Raw genomic sequence first — 18693 nt, 5'->3', positions numbered from 1 at the left:
ACCCCACAGTCTGGGTCTGCAAGGGGCAAACCTAGTAGAGGGGAGAGAACATCTTACAGACTTGCCCAGGTCTTAATAGTGCACCTCACTTCTCTCCTACAACCCAGCCCATATACTTCGCTTCTCTAGTGCTGACCTTCTCACTGTGCCTCCATCTCGCCTGTCTCATCGCCAGCTCCCGGCCCACGTCCTGCCTCTGGCCCGAAACGCCCTCTCTCCTTAAATCCGACAGACAATGACTCTCCCCCCCAACATCCCCCACCTTCAAAGCCTTATTGAAGACACATCTCCTCCAGGAGAACTTCCCAGACTAAGCCCCACTTTTCCTCATTTCGCACTCCCTTCTGCGTTGCCCTGACTTGCTCTGTTTGCTCTTCCCCCTTCCCAGTCCCACAACATTTATGTATATATCTGTCATTTTATTTATTTATATTGATGTCTGTAGCCCCCCACTCTAGACTATAAACTCAGGGCAGGGATTGTCACTGTTTATTGTTGTATTGTACTTTCCCAAGTGCTTAGTACAGTGCTCTGCCCACAGTAAGTGCTTAATAAATAAGATTGAATGAATGAGTGAACAATGATAGCTGGCCCATTGGCCAGCAGATGTCAGAAGGGAAGACCCCAGGTGAGCGTGTTAAGGTTAAAAAGGAAAGGTGGGCATTGAGGTCACGTAGAAAAAGCCATTGTCTCAGGAGATGGGCCTGGGAGTCAGAGGCCCTGAGTTCTAATCCCAGAACTGCCCTTGTCAGCTGTGTGACCTTGGACAAGTCACTTCACTTCTCTGCACCTCAGTTCCTTCATCTGTAAAATGGGGACAAAGACTGTAAGCCCCTCGTGGGACATGGACTGTGTCTAACCGGATTAGCTTGTCTCTTCCCCAGTGCTTGGTACATAGTTAGCCCTTAAAGAATGCTATATATATGTATCTACATAGGAGACTGGCCAATAGCCAGCTGTTGCCTGGGGGTGCTAGTTGACTCTGCACCAGCCTTGCCAACCTGCCTAATCTCTTGGTCAAACATGCCTTTTTCAACCTCTGGGTAAACTTCTCACTGAGTACAGAGCTTCACCTGGTGTAGGGCTGAAGATATGCTTGTGAGATGAGAAGGAAGAGGAGGAAGAAAAGGAGAAGGAAGAGGATTGCCATCTTGTGAGGCTACTCAGGGCTGTATTATTGCTCCAGAGCAGAAAGGGATGGGGGAAAGGCCAAAGCCCACAGTCCTCTACACTGTAAGGTAGTATTGGGCAGGGAACATGTCTGCTAATTCTGCTGTATTGTCTTCTCCTAAGCACTTAGTACAGTTCTCTGCAGTCAGTAAGTACTCAATAAATACCACTGATTGATTGTGATCGTTCAGTGGAGCAGGTGGATTCCTGGAATCCACGAACTCCAGGTTCAGAGGAGGTGCCCTGTGATTTCTTCCTTTCCATCGCTGCCCATCCAGCGGGAAAAATGGCAGAGTGTCATGCTGCACTGGCCACCCAGTACAAGGTGAACCTTCTGTCTTGGAGCTGCTCACAACTCTTAAAATATTGGTCTTTTCCTGCATGACAAAATCTCTGCCAATACCTAGCGTGGCTTATCGGAAAGAGCGCGGACTTGGAAGTCAGAGGATGTGGGTTCTAATCCCAGCTCTGCCACTTGTCAGCTGTGTGACTTCGGGCAAATCATTTAACTACTCTGTGCCTCAGTTACCTTATCTGTAAAATGGGGATGAAGACTGTGAGCCCCACATGGGACAACCTGATCACCTTGTGTCTATCCCAGTACTTAGAACTGTGCTTGGCACATAGTAAGCGCTTAACAAATGCCATCATCATTATTATTATTATTACCCAATCTCCCTGGGCAGAGTAAAACAAAATTAACGAAGGCATCTTCTACCCAAACATGGTCTTAAGGAATTGACTAAACCCCCACCTACCTGGCCTGCAGGTAGGATCTCCAAACGACCTAATAACATGAGCTGTTCTTGCAAGAAAGAAGTATAATCCAGTGTGGTACCTGGGCAAGTTGTGTAAAAGTGAAATGGATTGGAGGCGTACTCTGAAATATGTCAAAAGGGATTGCATTTTTGCAGATTTAAATCCTCAGTAATCAGTGGGGATGATGCATCTGGTTTCAGGAAGGACTTCACACTTCCAAATTCAGAAGGGCAACAAACTCCCAAAACTTTGTGGAGATCACATATGAGAAAACCATTGCAAGAATTGGGGAGAAATCCTTTCACTGAACCGGTCAGTTTTGAGAAGAAGCATGGCCTAGTGGAAGAGGCATGGGCCTGGGAGTCAGAGGCATGGGCCTGGGAGTCAGAGGACCTGGGTTCTAATTCCGGACCTGCCATTAGTCTGCTGTGTGACCTTGAGCAGGTCACTTCAGTTCTCTGTGCTTCTGTTACCTTGTCTGTAAAATGAAGATTAAGACTGTGAGTCCCATATGGTACAGGGACTGTGTCCAACCCAATTATCTTGTATCTACCCCAGGGCTTAGTACAGTGCCTAGTACGTGGTAAGCGCTTAGCAAGTACCACAATTATTTGAGCCATCCTGAGCCCTGAAAAGGCTCAGGAAAGAACAATAAAGTGATTCAGGGAAACACTTCCGAGGAGGATAGGTTCAATCATTTTGGGTCGTTTTGCCTCCCGGGGAGAAGGCTAAATAACTGTCTTCAAGAAATGAAGGGTTTTACAGGGAGGAAGCTGGCCAGTTGTTATGCGTGACCACAAACGACTGAGCCAGAGGAACTGGGAAAAAAAAATGAAACCTCCGTCCTTAGAAATCTTTAAGGAAAGGCTAGCCAACTGGGTGTCGTGGATGTCTCAGTCATTCTGCTTGGAGGTGGGGTAGGAGGTTGGAGGGGGGTGGGGAGGGAAGAACAGAACAGAGGGCCTCTTGAGTTCTCTTCCAGCTCTATTATTCTGTGAGTCCCTGACTTGTGTAGTCACACAGTTAAAACCAGCGAAGAATAATGAAGCTTAGAGGGGTAGATGTTAGTGCCCTCTTGGACAGGAAACGTGACTACCAACTGTGTTGCATTGTCCTCCCCCAAGCACTCACTAACAGTGCTCTGCCCCGGGGAGGCGCTCAGTACTTTCCACGCGAAATGGCCGAAGTCTTTGTGAAACCACGTTAGAAATAATTTCACGTTGTTTCCCAATCAAAAGCCTTTTCTTCTCTGAGCAGTCGTGAGGAAACCAATCACTCACTGCAGTTTATGTATTTATCGATTTCTTTTTTAGCCAAATTAAGGCTCAAAGCAGTGATTATAGGAAAAGCCGAGGCTGACAGCAGAGGTCAGATTTATCCAGTGGATTGCCTCACGCTAGTAGGGAGGGACTGCCTGTCTGCAAGCCCAATTTCATGGAACTGGGGGCTCTGCACCCCAGCCCCCTCCCATCAACCCTGGGTCCCGAGGGCTTGTCACAGCTACTGCCTTCAGAGCGGGGAAGGGGAAAACAACCTCCCACTCTCTCTCCAGCCCCAGGGGAAATGGTGAGTCACTCCCCAGGGGTAGGAGGGAGGGAGCTGCAGCTGTCACTGGCTCTCCTCCTCATCCTCCTCCTGTCCATCCTCTTCTCCTCTTCCTCTTCCTCCCGGGAAGCAGAAGCAGCGGCAGCAGAATAATTGGGGATATATGGGGGCTGCCACTTAGCAGGGGCCTGGAGCGAGGGCGGAAGGAATACAGGCCCCTTCCCTCCAGCTGACGTTCGCACACGCCTTTTACCCAAATTTAAGTCGTTTTCATCTACACAGGGGGCAAATCAGTTGGTTTAGTAGCACTGTAAACATCTTGGAGTCATTTAACATGAAACAACAGGGTCCAGAACATCAATCTTGTGTTGTAATGGATTTTGTCATGCTTTGTCTGGTTTTAAATTGTTAAATCAATATAATTCCTCCTACCTTGGAGATATTTGGAGGCAATGAACCTTTTCTTATTTTTGTTTTTGCAGACTTTTTGAACCATTTAACCTATGCTTTGATAGTCGGTGTTGTTATTGTTGGAATTGTCTTCTTTGCCTTGGCATTAACGATGTTGATTCTGCTTTATAAACAAAGGTAAGATTAGGACGTCTTCATCCCCCCAGATTTATCAAGTTAAATTTATAAAGTGAAACAGAGAAGTAAGAGAAGAAAAGTTGGAGAAATCGAAAACGAGCACTGCCTCCGTGGATCTCTTTCATCCAGGGGCACAAGTTCTAATTTCAGTTCCCCAAGCCAACTACCACCCAGCCAGGCAGCGTCCTAGTCAACAAGCCCCCAGAAGGGATGAGGTTGTTAGGATGTAGGAGGGAGGGAGTATGTGTATGGGGCTGGGGGTGTCAGGAAACAAGAGGGGGGACGTTTTAAAGGAGCCCAACAGTAGTTTTGATATTTGTCCCTCTTCACTTGGCACCTCGGCCAGGCCTGCCTGGGTTGAACTTTTGCCCCAGCTTTATAGGGTGGCATTTGGCACCTTCCTAGGTGTGGCCAAGCTTCAATTAGTCACCTCTTGTAGGCGAGTCAACTGCCTGCCACGCTCGGTCATTTGGCCTAGGAGACCCGAAAGAGACAGTGGCTTCATTCGTTCATTCAGTCGTATTTATCGAGCACTTACTGTGGTGTAGAGCTCTGTACTAAGCACTTGGGAGAGAACGATATACAATAAACAGATGCACTCCCTGCCCACAATGAGTTTACAAGTCTAGAGGGCTCTAAACTGCTTGGTGGCCCTGGGAGGCCTCTTCCCCTCAGATCCCTTCTGAGGGGTCCCAGTCCATCCAGAGACGTGGGTGGGCTTGGGGAGGGTAAAGGGAACCCAAATTGACTTTTGATCCAGCGCTACAGTGTCTCACAGTGGGGTGAGGGTGAGGCTTCAAGGGGTAGGGCAACTGGCCCCCCAAGAAAGAGGGATGGGGAGGGAGGCACTGAATCAAGAAAAAGAAGACAAACAGCCACAGACACTAAAGCCAGGACAACACAGCCTTACTCTGAAATTAGCTCTTCAGCGGGAGGGAGCCAAGGTTGCCCCTTTACTGCTGCAACCGTAGTCACCCTCTGGGTCTCGGCCCCATTTCTGCCACCTGCTTCCTTCCAGAGGTTCCACTCCAGCCCTGTGCTTGGCTCCTTTAGGCTGGGTACAGGGCAATGAGGTAGAAATCTCTGAAGTGTCCTCAGGGGGTGGGAACACCTAGCCGAGGCGGTGACAGTAGCGCCGCAGGGCGTAGTGGGGCATGAAGCCATGGCTGCATTGTTTCTGCCCTTGTCTGTTGCTGCTGCCCACCCTGGAAACCTGCCCTATGACCTCCCACCCCCACATCCTTGCAAGTGGGAATTTGGTGGACCTGCCTCTTTTGTGGGTGGCCAGATTTGGGGTCTTCCTTCACACACACTCCAAACACATGCAGACTCACAGACACCCTTTGTGGGGCTCCTGAAAATTACCTACAGTTAGCGTTCTGCACACAGTAAGAGTTTAATAAATAGAATTGAGTCAATTATGCTGTCCTGCCCACCTTAGGAATCACGTAGCCACGGGGGTCCAGAAGTCATGCAAGCTCTCCTTGGAGGCCAGCATGAGGCTCGGTGGACTCACATCTGGAGATTACTAGGTGTATAAAGCATCTTGGAATCTCCAGTGTGGTCTGGGATCCTCAGGACTCTCTTAAGACAGTCAGAGCCTCAGAAAGCCCTTAATTAATTAATGATGGCATTTGTTAAGTGCTTACTATATGCAAAGCACTGTTCTAAGCGCTGGGGGTGATACAAGGTGATCAGGTTGACCCAGGTGGGGCTCACAATCTTCATCTACATTTGACAGATGAGATCACTGAGGCCCAGAGAAGTGAAGTGACTTGCCCAAAGTCACACAGCTGACAAGTGGGGGATCCGGGATTAGAACCCATGACCTCTGACTCCCAAGCCCGGGCTCTTGCCACTGAGCCACGCTGCTTCTCCAGAAGCCCTTGAAAGCAGCACCCTGCTTCTTCGCAGGCCTCGGAGTCAGAAGGACCTGGGTTTTAATCCTGGCTCTGCCACTGGTCTGCTGTGTGACCTGGGCCAAGTCACTTCACTTCTCTGGGCCTCAGTTCCCTCATCTGTAAAATGGGGATTAAGACTGTGAGACCCATGAGGGATAGAGACTGTGTCCAACCTGATTAGCTTGTATCTACCCCAGCATTTTGTACTGTGACTGGCGAATAGTAAGCACTTAACAAATACCACAGTGATGAAGGTGATGATGAGGATGATGATTATTACTATCCTGGGGACTTAGTGGGTGCAGAGCACTGAACTGGGCACCTTCAGCTTGCAGATCGTGGTTCTGGGCACTTGAGAACGTAGAAAAGGAGACCCATTCCGTGACTCAGAGCTGAAAGGACACTTGCTAGCACTCCAATAAGGGCAGGCTCGGTTTCAAGTTATGTTTATTGACTAGATCCCGAGACAGATGGAATTTTTTTTGTATTTGCTAAGTGCTTACTCTATGCTATGAAGTGTACTAAGCGCTGAGGGAGATACAAAATAATCAGGTGAAACCCAGACCCTGTCCCACATGGGACTCACAGTCTAGGTAGGAGGGAGTAAGATTTAATCCCCATTTTACAGATGAGGTAACAGGCACAGAGAAGTTAAGTGCCTTGCTTAAGATCACACAACAGATAAATGTTGGAGCTAAGATTAGAGCCCAGGTCCTCCTTTGACTCCCAAGTCCATGCCCTTTCCCCTAGGCCATGCTACTTCTCTAATGCTAGAGGAATCTTTTATCGAGTTACACTCTGTGTCCCCTTTCGACCCAAGACCAAAAATCCAATGATCCCTTCTCCCCAGAAAAAGAAAATCTCATCCTATGAATGGATGATGTAAACATTTCTTTGCCTAAGACCAGGCAGCTAGATCAGATGATCTCGCAGAATTCCTCCCAGCAATGGCTCTATTCCATCTGCCGGCCATACGTGCCTAGTGGAAACTGCCCAGGCCTGGGACCACAGGACCAGGGTTCTAATCCTGCCTCTGCCACCTGCCTGCCAGGTGACCTGTAACAAATCACTTCATTTCTCTGTGCCTCAGTTTCCTCATGGGTTCTCCCTCCCTTCTACTGTGAGCCCCATGAGGGACAGTGCCCAACCAACCTATCTTCTATCTTCCCCAGCGCTTAGTACAGTGCTTGCCACATAGAAAGTGCTTAACAAATACCACTATTATTAGGATGTCATCTCCAATTTTTCAGCCTCCACCACTACCATTCCCAGGCAGATTAAGCAGTATAGCTTCTCTGCTGATGCACCTTTTCGTGCCTCAGCTTACTCTGTGGGAAGGCAGTTCAGGGGTCTGGCTATGTCCTAGTGTTCTTGGACCTTATTTCTCTCCAGTCTCTTCAGAAAGGGTGCCTATATTGGACAGGCAGGTTTTCTGAAGATAATTTTTCCATGGAACAATATTCTCCTCACCCATTCAGTCCAGAATTAGCCCAGTGCTAAGCCTCAAACTAATTCCAAGGGTCTGTGGCAACTCAGACCAAACAAGCTTTAAGAATCAGGAACAGAACTGTGGGAACCTGATATTAGGACCTTCACTTGACAGACCGACCAGTAGACGGACTGCATTTCAAGGTTTTCCATCTGCACACCTGGCCCCTGGCACCTCACTGCCTCCGTGGACGGCTTCAGAGTCTAAATGGGCTGGCTGTAGGGGCAGTGACAGAGATGGCATAGGGCTGCCAAGCCCCCGCAGGCAGGGTTGCCAATTGGAAAAAAATTGAGCCACAATGAAGAAGTTTATATAATGACCATCCATCCCTCCCAGCCCCAACAAATCATTTTTCGTTATTAGGCTAAATTTGGACCCAAAAGCGTTTTGGTAGAAAATCCACCCATCATCAGCTGGCTAACAGCGGGTACACTAAAACAAAAAAAAACCCTCTACCTAATGCACTCACTGGTGTATTTCACTCTCAGTATAAAAGATGGGGGAGAAAGTGTGTACGTGTTTGCCTGAGGCAGGGCTGGGTCAAACAACTAGGAACAGGTTGGGCTGCAAGCTGCGCTTAATAATAGTAATAATTATTGTATTAAATATTTACTCTGTGGCATCCACCGGGCTAAGTGCTGAAGTAGATACAGAGATAAATGAGCTCAGGCACAGTCCCTGCCCTGTCCTGGGCTCCTAGTGCAAGGGGGCGGGAGAACAGATATTGAATCCCCACTTTACAGATGAGAAAACTGAGGCACAGAGAAGGATTTTACCCAGGCAAAAGGCAGGTAAATGGTGGAGCAACTAAAGACTTCTGGTGGCTGTAATTTTTTATTTTAAACTGCAAAATGCAGCCCTTTGAGTCAATCCCACTATAGGTCAGTAGGGAGTCCTTTCTGAACTACCAGATTGTAAAAATCAAACCTCAAAAGGAAGACCTTGCTCCATTTTCTTGTAATTGACCACTTCTTTCACAAAGGTCCTCTCGAAGCGGAACTTTTTAAAAATGTCCATTTGCTTTTCTTAGAAACCTAGTCCCTGAGTTGGAATAAGGAACAAAGAGAAATGTCAGGGGAGAGAAGGGAATGGGGACCACGTGCCAGTTGAAAAGGCGGTGAAGTGGGGGTGGCGGTGGCGGGGCCTTCCTGAGGTTCATGGGGACATGGGTACCTTTGGCAGTGCACTCTGTTGGTCATCAGCTGAAATCAGCCAGCAGAGGTGGCCCTGACAGCCCGTCTGATCTGCCCTTTAGTCATTTCTCAGCTTGTCTTTGGTAATGGGGGCCACTAATTAAGTGAAATGGTGAGAGGGAAAGAGGGAGAGAGACTGGCTCTCTGACTGAAAACAGTGCCCTTGATTCCATAGTATCTCTATCACTAGAGAAACGAGGTCTCTAAAAATAGATATTGGCAGTAGAGGGGGTGGAGTGTCAGAGGCTGGCGTGGGGGTGGGGGGAAATAGTTGGTGTAGATGTCGCCTTAGGTTTTGGAACCTTGGTTTTGGAGGTGAGGCACAGTGCTTGTAAAAGTCCTGCAGGAGAGCCAGGCATTTGATCAACGCCTGCAGTGGGTGACCTACTGCTGTGGGAGATAGACGGGAAGGACAACCAAACTCTCTCACCATCGTAACAATTCCCATGGTATAGACAAGACGAGCGTCAGTTCAGAAACGTAAAAGGAAGCACACGATGAAGCAAAAGCAAATTAAAATATATGCACACAAAAATGCCATCTAAATAAGCATAATTGAAACATGGACGAGGGTTTTTTTCCCCGAGTCACTGGAGACCTGCATCCAGTTAAATATTATAATGGTTAAACTGTGTTTGGAAATACAGTGATTAGTTTTCTTTTTAATTTAATGACAATGTCTTTAAACATCTTTCAGAGAACTCTTTCAGCTCTCTAGTGGTGGACTTAAAAGAGAAAAATTAATGAAGAAATCATCAGATTCAAAGATTGAGTCTCACTTTCAATGTGTTTCTCTTTCTCAATGTTTTCATAATCCAACAGTCCAGGTAAAACGTGTTATCTGAAGTCTAGCCCTTTAAAAATCCTTTTGCTGTAGTAGTGCTGTGAGAGGAATTATTTCATAAATTTTGGACGAGCTACTGCAGTATTTAAATATGACAGTCAATGATATCTATATTTCAGTAGTATTCCTTTAGACTGAAATCTCGTTGTGGGCTGGAGCATGTCTTCCGACTCCATTTGTATCGTACTCTCTCGAGTGCTTAGTATAGAGCAGTGCACTCGTAAGTGCTCAACAAATACCAAATCAAATCTACGTGATCCCACTTGCCGAAACCCAAGATGCCTTTGCTCCGGCACCTCCTTCTCTTCCTCGTCCTCCAGTTTCCCTCCTTTGCTTGTATCCCGCAAGGCCCAAACTTAAGAGCTTGGGTGAAACTCCAAGGTGCCAAAGAAGATACCCGTTGCCTTAAGATGCCTGAGGTCCCCTTGCCCCTTGGGGAGTCAGTGACACTTTGTAGGTTGCTCATCCCAATTCCTGGGTCCTGCCTCTTGACTCCTGTTCTCCCTGTAGACTTTAGAGGAAGAAGCAGACCAAAGAGTGAGTTATAAAGGCCTTGGGCTTAACCCCTTTTTGCCATTCTCAGGGAGAATAATAATAATTATGATAATAATAATAACCATACTTGTTAAGCACTTACTATGTGCCAAACATACGGTATACATGTTCTCTGCCACAAGGAGCTTACATGTTCATGTCAGAAGAGAATTCATTTGGTTTTCTATTAAAACAGTTTTGTGTTTGCAGACTAACTCAGTGATTATACATATATATATATATATATATATTTTATTTTTTTTATCTGTGACAGGACCGAAGTGAAAAATCACCAGCACCGACAAAAGGTACTCATTCTTTTTTACTAGAGAGATACTTAGATTCACGAAAGAATTAGATTCACAGAACCAGCCTGCATTTCCTAACCATCCCCGGCTGGAAAATCAACAACAGTAAGGGACTCAAAATGTTAAACCGAATGGAAAATTACATTTTCAAGTAATAGAGAGATTTAGTAAAGCCGTTAGCAGAATTAACAGGGGATAAGAGTTCCAGGCAATTTATCAGCAAATGAAAGAACTGTAAGTTACTGTAAAGTAAGTTATTGCAAAGTAATTTCCGATTTCGTGTGTTTCTTGAATGAATGAATGCCAATGTAAAGGAGCTCATCCCTGCCTGGTAATGATAACAATAATAATAATAATTATGGTATTTGTTAAGCACGCACTCTGTGCTGCACTAAACTAAGCACTGGGGTAGATACAAGATCATCAGGTCCCACATGGGGCTCACAGTGTGAGTCGGAGGAAGAACTGCAAAATGGAGTTGAGGGAAACGGAGGCACAAATAAGTGATTTGCCCAAGGCCACCCAGCAGGGAAGAGGCAGAGCTGAAATTAGAACCCAGACCCTCTGACTCCCAAGCCGTGCTCTTTCCACTAGGCCACGCTGCTTCCCTAAGACCACCGAATCAACAAAAGATGAAACCTTTAGGCTGAGAGTCTGGCATGTGGCTTCTGGTCTCTGATCCCCTACAATTCACTGTGTGACTTTGGGTAAGTCACTTAATCTCTCAGTGCCTCGTCATGTCCAACTGTACAACGGGGATTTTAGTGCCTCTTTCTGACCCAAGGACATTACAAAGATAAAACGAATAACATAGTCGATGCTCAGAGTGGGCCACCATCCAGTCTTCGTGGCGTCCCGGCACGTCTCAGAATGTAAGGGAGAGAAAAATGAGTCTCTTCACTAATTCAGTGAATGACTACTTAAATAAATCTAGGCTTGTAATTAGATCTGGGCTCCCCTCCAGCTTGGAGTGCCTTTGAGGATCAGGTCAGGTCCCCTGTTCAACCTGGGGCAGTCCGCCGAGTGAGACCCACCCAACTCCAAACTGAGAGCAGAGCTGGGGTGGGGTGGGGGGTGGGGGAGAGCCACAGGTCTGGAGGTGAGGGAGCTAGGAGGCCTGGGTATCAAGGTGGGAAGTGCAGTTTCACAGTTCTTAATCTCGATCTGATTCATCTCAGATACGTTCCTCCACAAATCTGGCCTGGACCCTCAATTCTGAGCTCTCTGGAGCAGGTTCCCGGTAGCCCCAAGAGCATAAGCTGGTTCGACTGGGTCAGTCCAGTTCTCCTCATATTACCTATCTAGCCAAGCTTTTCTGCTTCCCAACTCTGATTAAGAATTCTATATATACCATTTAATAATACTAATAATGGTATTTGCAGTGTGGAGAGGCAATATGACCTAGTGGATATAGCACTGGGAGTTAGAATGACCTGGCTTCTATCCTGGCTGGCAGAACCTGTCTGTGGTGTGACCTTGGAAGAATCACCTAACTTCTCTGGGCCTCAGTCACCTCATCAACAAAATGGGGATTAAGACATGGAGCCCCTCCATGGGTCACCAACTGGGTCACAAAAAACCAAAACTCTACTACTGGATTAGAACCCAGGTCATCTGACCCCCAAGGCCTGGGCTCTTTCCATTAGCCACATTGTTTCTCCCACACCTGCTTTATGAGAAGTTTTTCTTTCGTGTGTTTGGGATTTAAGTTTCCGTGGATGCCATCTTCCCCCGCCCCATCAGTGTTGCTGTGGTCGGATTCATTGTTCTTCCTGTCCACCTTCTTTGTGTCCCATAAATTTCAATCACGACCCCCTCCCAGTCTTCACTGGTCCAAACTGAAGTCCTAATCTTTTAGGTGTGACCTCACGCAGAAGCTACCCCATCCTGTCGATCATCTTGACACTCGTGAGTGAGGATGTTAGGAAATGCACCACAGTTAAAGATGTGACACAAGTTTTGTTCAAAGAAGAAAAAAATAGATGGTCATTTGGTTCACATGCAAGAAAATGGATGAACTTAACAGTCCTAATGATTCTTATAAGCAGAAAATATCCAGTTCACTGGGAAGAACCGTGATAAACAATTATTTAGTCAGGGAAAGATAGAGAAAAGCAGAAAATATAATTCTGCCATTTTGTGAATCTATAGTACTTTAAGAGCTACAGTACTGATTAGAGTTCTGGTCTCCATGTAGTAGGGAGGCTGTAGTGGTTCCGGAGCAGATTTAGAGCATGACATGATGGTCTGTTGAAGGATGTGATCTTCACGCTGAATTTTATTTTATATTTTGAATTTATTAAACGCTTACCATGTGCCAGGTACTGTGCTAAATCCTGGAGTAGATGCAAGATAATCGGGTTAATAATAATAATAATAATGTTGGTATTTGTTAAGTGCTTACTATGTGCCGAGCACTGTTCTAAGCGCTGGGGTAGACAGAGGGGAATCAGGTCATCCCACGTGGGGCTCACAGTCTTAATCCCCATTTTACAGATGAGGGAACTGAGGCACAGAAAAGTTAAGTGACTTGCCCACAGTCACACAACAGGCAAGTGGCAGAGTCAGAATTAGAACCCAGGTCCTCTAACTCCCAGGCTCTTGCCCCGTCCACTAGCCGACGCTGCTTCCCAGCTCATAATTTGAAGCTCTTTGAGAACTTCGAGTTGCACTGAATTGAATACTTTCTGGTAATCACTGAAGGAAAAAGAAACTGGGATTTGTTATTCTCAAAGTTTTAGCTGGCCAAGGAAATGGATGTGGTCAATGGTTGAGTAACCAGAGGAGAATACAGTGTGTTCTCTGTTGGAATGCAGTTCAAGGCCATTTTTGATGCCGTCTAGTTTGCCTGCAGTGAAGACTTGGTGCATGTGGGAAAAACACATTTTTAGACGGTAATTTTTCTGGAGGTCTTCAGAGCCATCTTGCCTCACCAGGAATGTGATCTCAGTTCTTTCCCATCCCGTTGAAGCAGACTCGTTCACGTTCTGTACCCTGAATCACGATGCCAGTGATGGAAATAGAGACGTACCTCCTTCTTGGAGTTTTCATGGCAGTTGTTATTCCTTTATTCCTCTCCTGAGTATTTTCTGAGTTCCACTCTGTGAGGATCTATCCGCCTCTTTCCAAATTACTTCAGGAGGAGTTTCAGGCTAGCTCTGAATTTTCTGAGGCTTTGGAAAGAAGGGGTCGTTAGAGACTTTTGTCTCCAGACTCCAGCCATTTACTTCTTTCAGTGCTACGAGGATATTCTTACGTTGCTCAATATCTACTTCAACTCTCTTCAAGCACTTATTTTGTTTCTGCTCCTGCTCTCAGCTTTTTCTTTCTGAAGTCTGCAGTCTTTGCTCCTCTTCTCTCAAATGCCCTGGAGAGAGCATCCTTGTCCACTGAACTTTGGCCATCATTTTCAAGTTCTCCTCTTTGATCCCTTGTTTCTTTCCTGGAGCTATTTTTTGCCCCCTCGAATTAGCAGAGCCTTTTGGGGTATTTCCCTGGGAGGGTTATCCTCGGTATACTTTGTTTGCAGTTCCACTTCCAACCCTTCTTCACTAAATCAAGACCTCTTCATCGATTTCTGAGCTCCTAGGGTTTGGTCTTCCTCTCAGGGTCAGTTTACTTTATCAGCTGCAGGGCTCGAACCCAAGACGGCCCTTTTTCTTGCCATCAGAATGGGAGTATTCTGGCCCTGGAATGATTCCTTGGGAACTTTTCCTCATTCCCCTAACATTGTGATTCTTATGGGGGTGGGGGGTAGGGTGGGGGGGGGGCTATGTTTGTGGTGTATTGATGGTTGGCCTTGGCCACAAAGGCGAGCAATCTCATTTTGCTCTTCCAGACTTACCAGTGAGGTATTCCTGGTCAACCACTTCCTGTCCTTGGATAGCTTTAAAGTTCCTCAGAACCACGCTGCACACTGACTTCATCAGAAGCCCTTTTCCCATGTCCTCATAGGATCCTTCAATTTCCCAGGCTCTTGTTGAGTTGTGCTCACCTTCTGTGTGACTTTTCTCATGCTGAGAAGTCTGGTGGCCAAGAGGAGAAGCTTCACTCTTGAAATCCTATCCCCAGCTTCTTGGAGGAGCTTCTTTTTTTTAATGGTATTTGTTAAGCGCTTACAATGTACCAGGCACTGTACTAAGCACTAAGGTGGACACAAGTTAACCGGGTTGGATAGAGTCCATGTCCCACATGGGACTCACTATCTTGATCCCCGTTTTACAGATGAGGTAACTGAGGCCCAGGAAGTTCAGTGACTTGACACCCAGCAAACAGGTGGTGGAGCCGGGATTAGAACGCAGTTCCTTCTGACTCCCAGGCCCGTGCTCTATCCACTAGGCCCTGCTTCTTCTATGTGCTTTTGGGCAACAGATCCAATCCTGCTGTCGCAAGCTCTGTTGCTCTCCGCCGACCCGATCGCTGTTGTTTCTCTGTTGCCGCAAATTCTTCGGGTCACCTGATTTCACATGCACCCACCCTTCCTGGTTTCTCCAAGTTCCAATGTTACGAGCACATCTGCGCGTCCTAGTTAGTTCTAGATGGAGCGTAGAGATGTTTCCGGCCCTCTTGCTCTTCCGCCCCACGCCGCCGGTCCAGATGTCAGGCATTGTTGCTTGGGCCATAAAAGGGAGTCGGCTCCTTTTTCCTCCAGGTTCTGCTGCCCGGCATGGGGATTGTGTCCCATGCCTTTGAGGCAGAATATTGGGTTGCCAGTCTTTGTGTTGGTTGGAAGCAGGGTCCCTGCCTTCCCCTGGAGCCAATCTGAGCTTCAGTGGTAAGGGGGAGAGTTGAGCTCCCAGCTCCCCAGGCCCACGCTGGACACCATCAAGACAGTGACTGGGGCAGGAATTTTTTTTTTAATGGTGTTCTTTAAGCGCTTACTATGTGTCAAACACCGTTACAAGCACTGGGGTAGATACAGTTAATCAAGTTGTGGATATATGTATATTGTGTATGTATCTATAATTCTATTTATTTATATTCATCCTTGTTTACTTGTTTTGATGTTATATATCTATAATTCTATTTATTTATATTGATACCTGTTTACTTATTGCATTGTCTGTTTCCCCCTTCTATTCATTCAGGCGTATTTATTGAGCACTTACTCTGTGCAGAGCACTGTACTAAGCGCTAGGAAAGTACAATTCAGCAACAAAGAGAGGCAATCCCTACCCAACAAAGGGGGGGCACAGTCTAGAAGGTGGGAGACAGACACAGTCCCCATCCTTCTGACTTAGGTTCTAGTCCCGGCTCTGCTTCTTGTCTGCTGTGTGACCTTGAGCAAGTCAGTTTACTTCTCTGGGCCTCAGCTCCCTCATCTGTAAATTGGGGATTAAGACTGTGAGCCCCATATGGGACAACCTGATCACCTTGTATTCCCCCCCCCCACCCAGTGCTTAGAACATTTTTTTGCACATAGTAAGCGCTTAACAAATTCCATTATTATTATTTATCCCAGCTCTTAGTACAGTGTGTGGCACATAACACTTAACAAATACCATTAAAAAGAAAGGAGGGAGAACATCCCGATGAACCAAGTGGTCCGGCCCCAGTGCATACTCAAACCAATGCTGGGGTCACAGTGTAGGATTTGGGGGATGATTTTTTTTAAATGGTATTTTTTAAGTGTTTACTCTGTGCCAAGCACTGTACAGCATGCTGGGGTAATATAAGATCATTAGGTTGGACAAGGTCCCTGTCCCTTGTGGGGCTCACAATCAAAGCAGGAGGGAGAATGGGTATTGAATCCCAGTTTCGCAGTTGAGGAAGCTGAGGGTCAGAGGAGCAAAGTGACTTGCCCAAGGTCACAACACAACAGGCATGTGGCAGAGCCGGGATTAGAACCCAGGTCCTCCTGCCTCGCAGGCCTGCTTCTTCCCACCAGACCGCACAGTCTCTCATAAGGCCACACTGCTTGATTTAATACCCGTTCTGAAGATGTTTTTCATGACTAAGTCAGCTCAGTGTAAAAACGTAGTTAATAGAAGCTACAAGACTAACTCATGAGTACCTACTGTTCACGTTCGATCTATTTTTACAGCTATTAAAGCTCCTACCACAGATGAATTATGTTCCGAAACAGAAAGGATCATCTGTGACACCTCAAATTCAGAGAGCAGCTCTACTGTAGGAAAAAGAAGCTTGACCATAAGCTCAGCGTCATCCTCGCAGATTTCGTGGTCTAGCCAAAGTATAGAATTAAGTAGTGATTGGTTTTCAGATGACTCACAGTCACCCAATTTTCCAGTGTCCCTTTCAGAAGACACACTCATGGAGAAAGTGAAACTGTACCTGGCAAGCATTAATCTCGAAGAACATACCGGCAGACCTCCAAATGCCAGTCAGACCTCACCTTAGTGGGGTGCGTGCCAAGAGCAAAGCTCTAGTGAAAGATTTTCACAAACCAAAACAAGGATTTCAGAATCAGCCTTTTGAAAGTGGGGCTGACAAATTTCCTGCTTATAAAACCTCGCCTCCAGCGACATCTGCCGAAGACAGACTCCACCATTACCAGTGTTTGAGTCTCCTCGCCCTTGGCGGGCCTGGATCCAGGCCCTGCTCATCTGATTCTTGGGCTCAGAATAGTCACACTGACCAGAGTGGTCGTGGCTTCCATGGTCGTGAAACGGACACTCCTTTCCATTCCTCATGTGAGGGAAGGCAGTGAACGGGAAGGAAGCTACGCTACTCAATAGCAAAACCAATCACTCTAAGTAGTCTGCAGCACAGATTTCACTTGCCAGCATTTCGGGTCCTTTCGTTTTCATTTTTTCAGTTTAATTTCTCGGCAGGAGTGCTTGCCGTCAGCCTTTTCTTTTCTCAGAACGAATAGTAACATAACCCGTCAGTGACGAGACCCCGAGTCCGGTCGTTCCTTGCCTTTGGCCGACAAGGTTATAATTGTTGCTGTTTTACCGTCTTGGGCCGAAACAAGAGACTTGCAATTGTGGGGTGACAAACGTAGAGGTCCGTAGAGAAGAAAGAGTGTCATTATAATATACGATGAGCCAGAATGCAGCTGTTCTCTTTGCATTATTTTTTGTTAAATACATGCTCTTAGGACTTAATTTGCAATGAGAGCGGCACCAGGCTCCACACGTGCAGTGCGAAATGCCAGGCCAGCAGGGCCCCATATACGATTATTATTGTTAACCTCGATTGAGCCCTCACAGACTGCAAACTGCTTTGCTAAGTGCTGGGCTAATCAATCAGTCAGTGGTGTTTATTGCCCTGTATCAAGTCCTTGGAAGAATCCAGTCAACCGAGAAGCAGCATGGTCTAGCAGAAAGAGCACAGGTCTGGGAGTCGGAGGACCTGGGTTCTATTCCCCACTCTGCCTTATTGCTTGCTTTGTGACCTTGGGCAGGTCACTTCACTATTCTGTGTCTCAGTTCCCTCAACTGTAAAATGGGGATTAAATACCTGTCCTCCCACCTACTTAGACTGTGAGCCCCGAGCGAGACAGGGACTGTAACCAATCTAATTAACCTGTGCCTACCCCAGTGCTTAGAGCTGTATTTAACACATAGTAAGCGCTTAGCAAATACCATAAAAAACAAGAAAAGATACGATCTCTGCTCTTAAGGAGCGTACAATCCAGCCGGGAGGCGGAGACTAAAATAAATTAGAGCTGGGGAAAGCAATTGAGTACACAGATGTACCCAGGTGTGCTGTGGGAATAAGGGCACCCTTCTGCACAGGGGTGGGGCACTTAGGGGGACTCAAGCACGTAAGTGATGGAGTAGGAAGGGAAAATAGGATGGGGAGATGAGAGATTAGTCAGGGAAGGCTTCCTGGAGAAGATGTCCTTTTAGTCAGGTGCTGAAGATGGAGGGAGTGGTGGTCTGTGTGATGTAAAGCGGCAGAGAGTTCCAGGAAGGCAGGGATGGGACAAGGTGACAACAACGAGGAGACGAGATCGAGGCACAGTGAGTAGGTTGGGGTTAGAGGTATGAAGTGTACCGGCTGGGTTGGAGCAGGAGGGAGTCAACGGAGGCCCTTAAAGCCGTTGATAAGCGGCTTCTCCTTGGTGCGGTGATGGATGAGCTACTGTTGGAGTTTTGAGGGCTGCGGGGAGATGGGACACAGAAAAATCGATTAAGACCTGGTCCCTGGCTTACAAGGGGTCACTATCTAAAGTGGAGGAGGACAGATTCGTAGCACAAAAGGAATGTACTGTAATACATGACACTATGATGCAAACTGCAGAGAAGACCCATTAAGATTCACAGATCCAAAATCTGAACGTTAACTTAGGTCGACTAGCGAGGCGGAGGAATCTTCGGGCACCTCGCCGCGGTGGGCCAACAGCCCTCGGGAAAAACTGCCACCCTTTTCCCAAAATTCTTCCTCTGGCTCT

General features: G+C 46.9%; 1 protein-coding gene across 4 annotated transcripts in view; it reads left to right on the top strand.

Moving 5' to 3' along the window:
• C18H1orf185 (chromosome 18 C1orf185 homolog) overlaps positions 1 to 17351 on the top strand; it is a 61726-nt gene extending 44375 nt beyond the window's left edge. For all 4 annotated transcript variants that reach the window (XM_029046435.2, XM_029046436.2, XM_029046438.1 and 1 more), the window contains 4 exons: positions 3957 to 4062; positions 9343 to 9472; positions 10298 to 10331; positions 16375 to 17351. In XM_029046435.2, coding sequence (XP_028902268.1) covers positions 3957 to 4062; positions 9343 to 9472; positions 10298 to 10331; positions 16375 to 16691 — 587 coding nt within the window. In that variant the 3' untranslated portion in view covers positions 16692 to 17351. The remainder of the gene's footprint in view (positions 1 to 3956; positions 4063 to 9342; positions 9473 to 10297; positions 10332 to 16374) is intronic.
• Positions 17352 to 18693: the final 1342 nt, after the last annotated feature.

Source organism: Ornithorhynchus anatinus, chromosome 18 (genome assembly GCF_004115215.2).
Source record: "Ornithorhynchus anatinus isolate Pmale09 chromosome 18, mOrnAna1.pri.v4, whole genome shotgun sequence".
Lineage (NCBI taxonomy): Eukaryota > Metazoa > Chordata > Mammalia > Monotremata > Ornithorhynchidae > Ornithorhynchus > Ornithorhynchus anatinus.
This window is presented reverse-complemented; position numbering and strand designations above follow the sequence as displayed.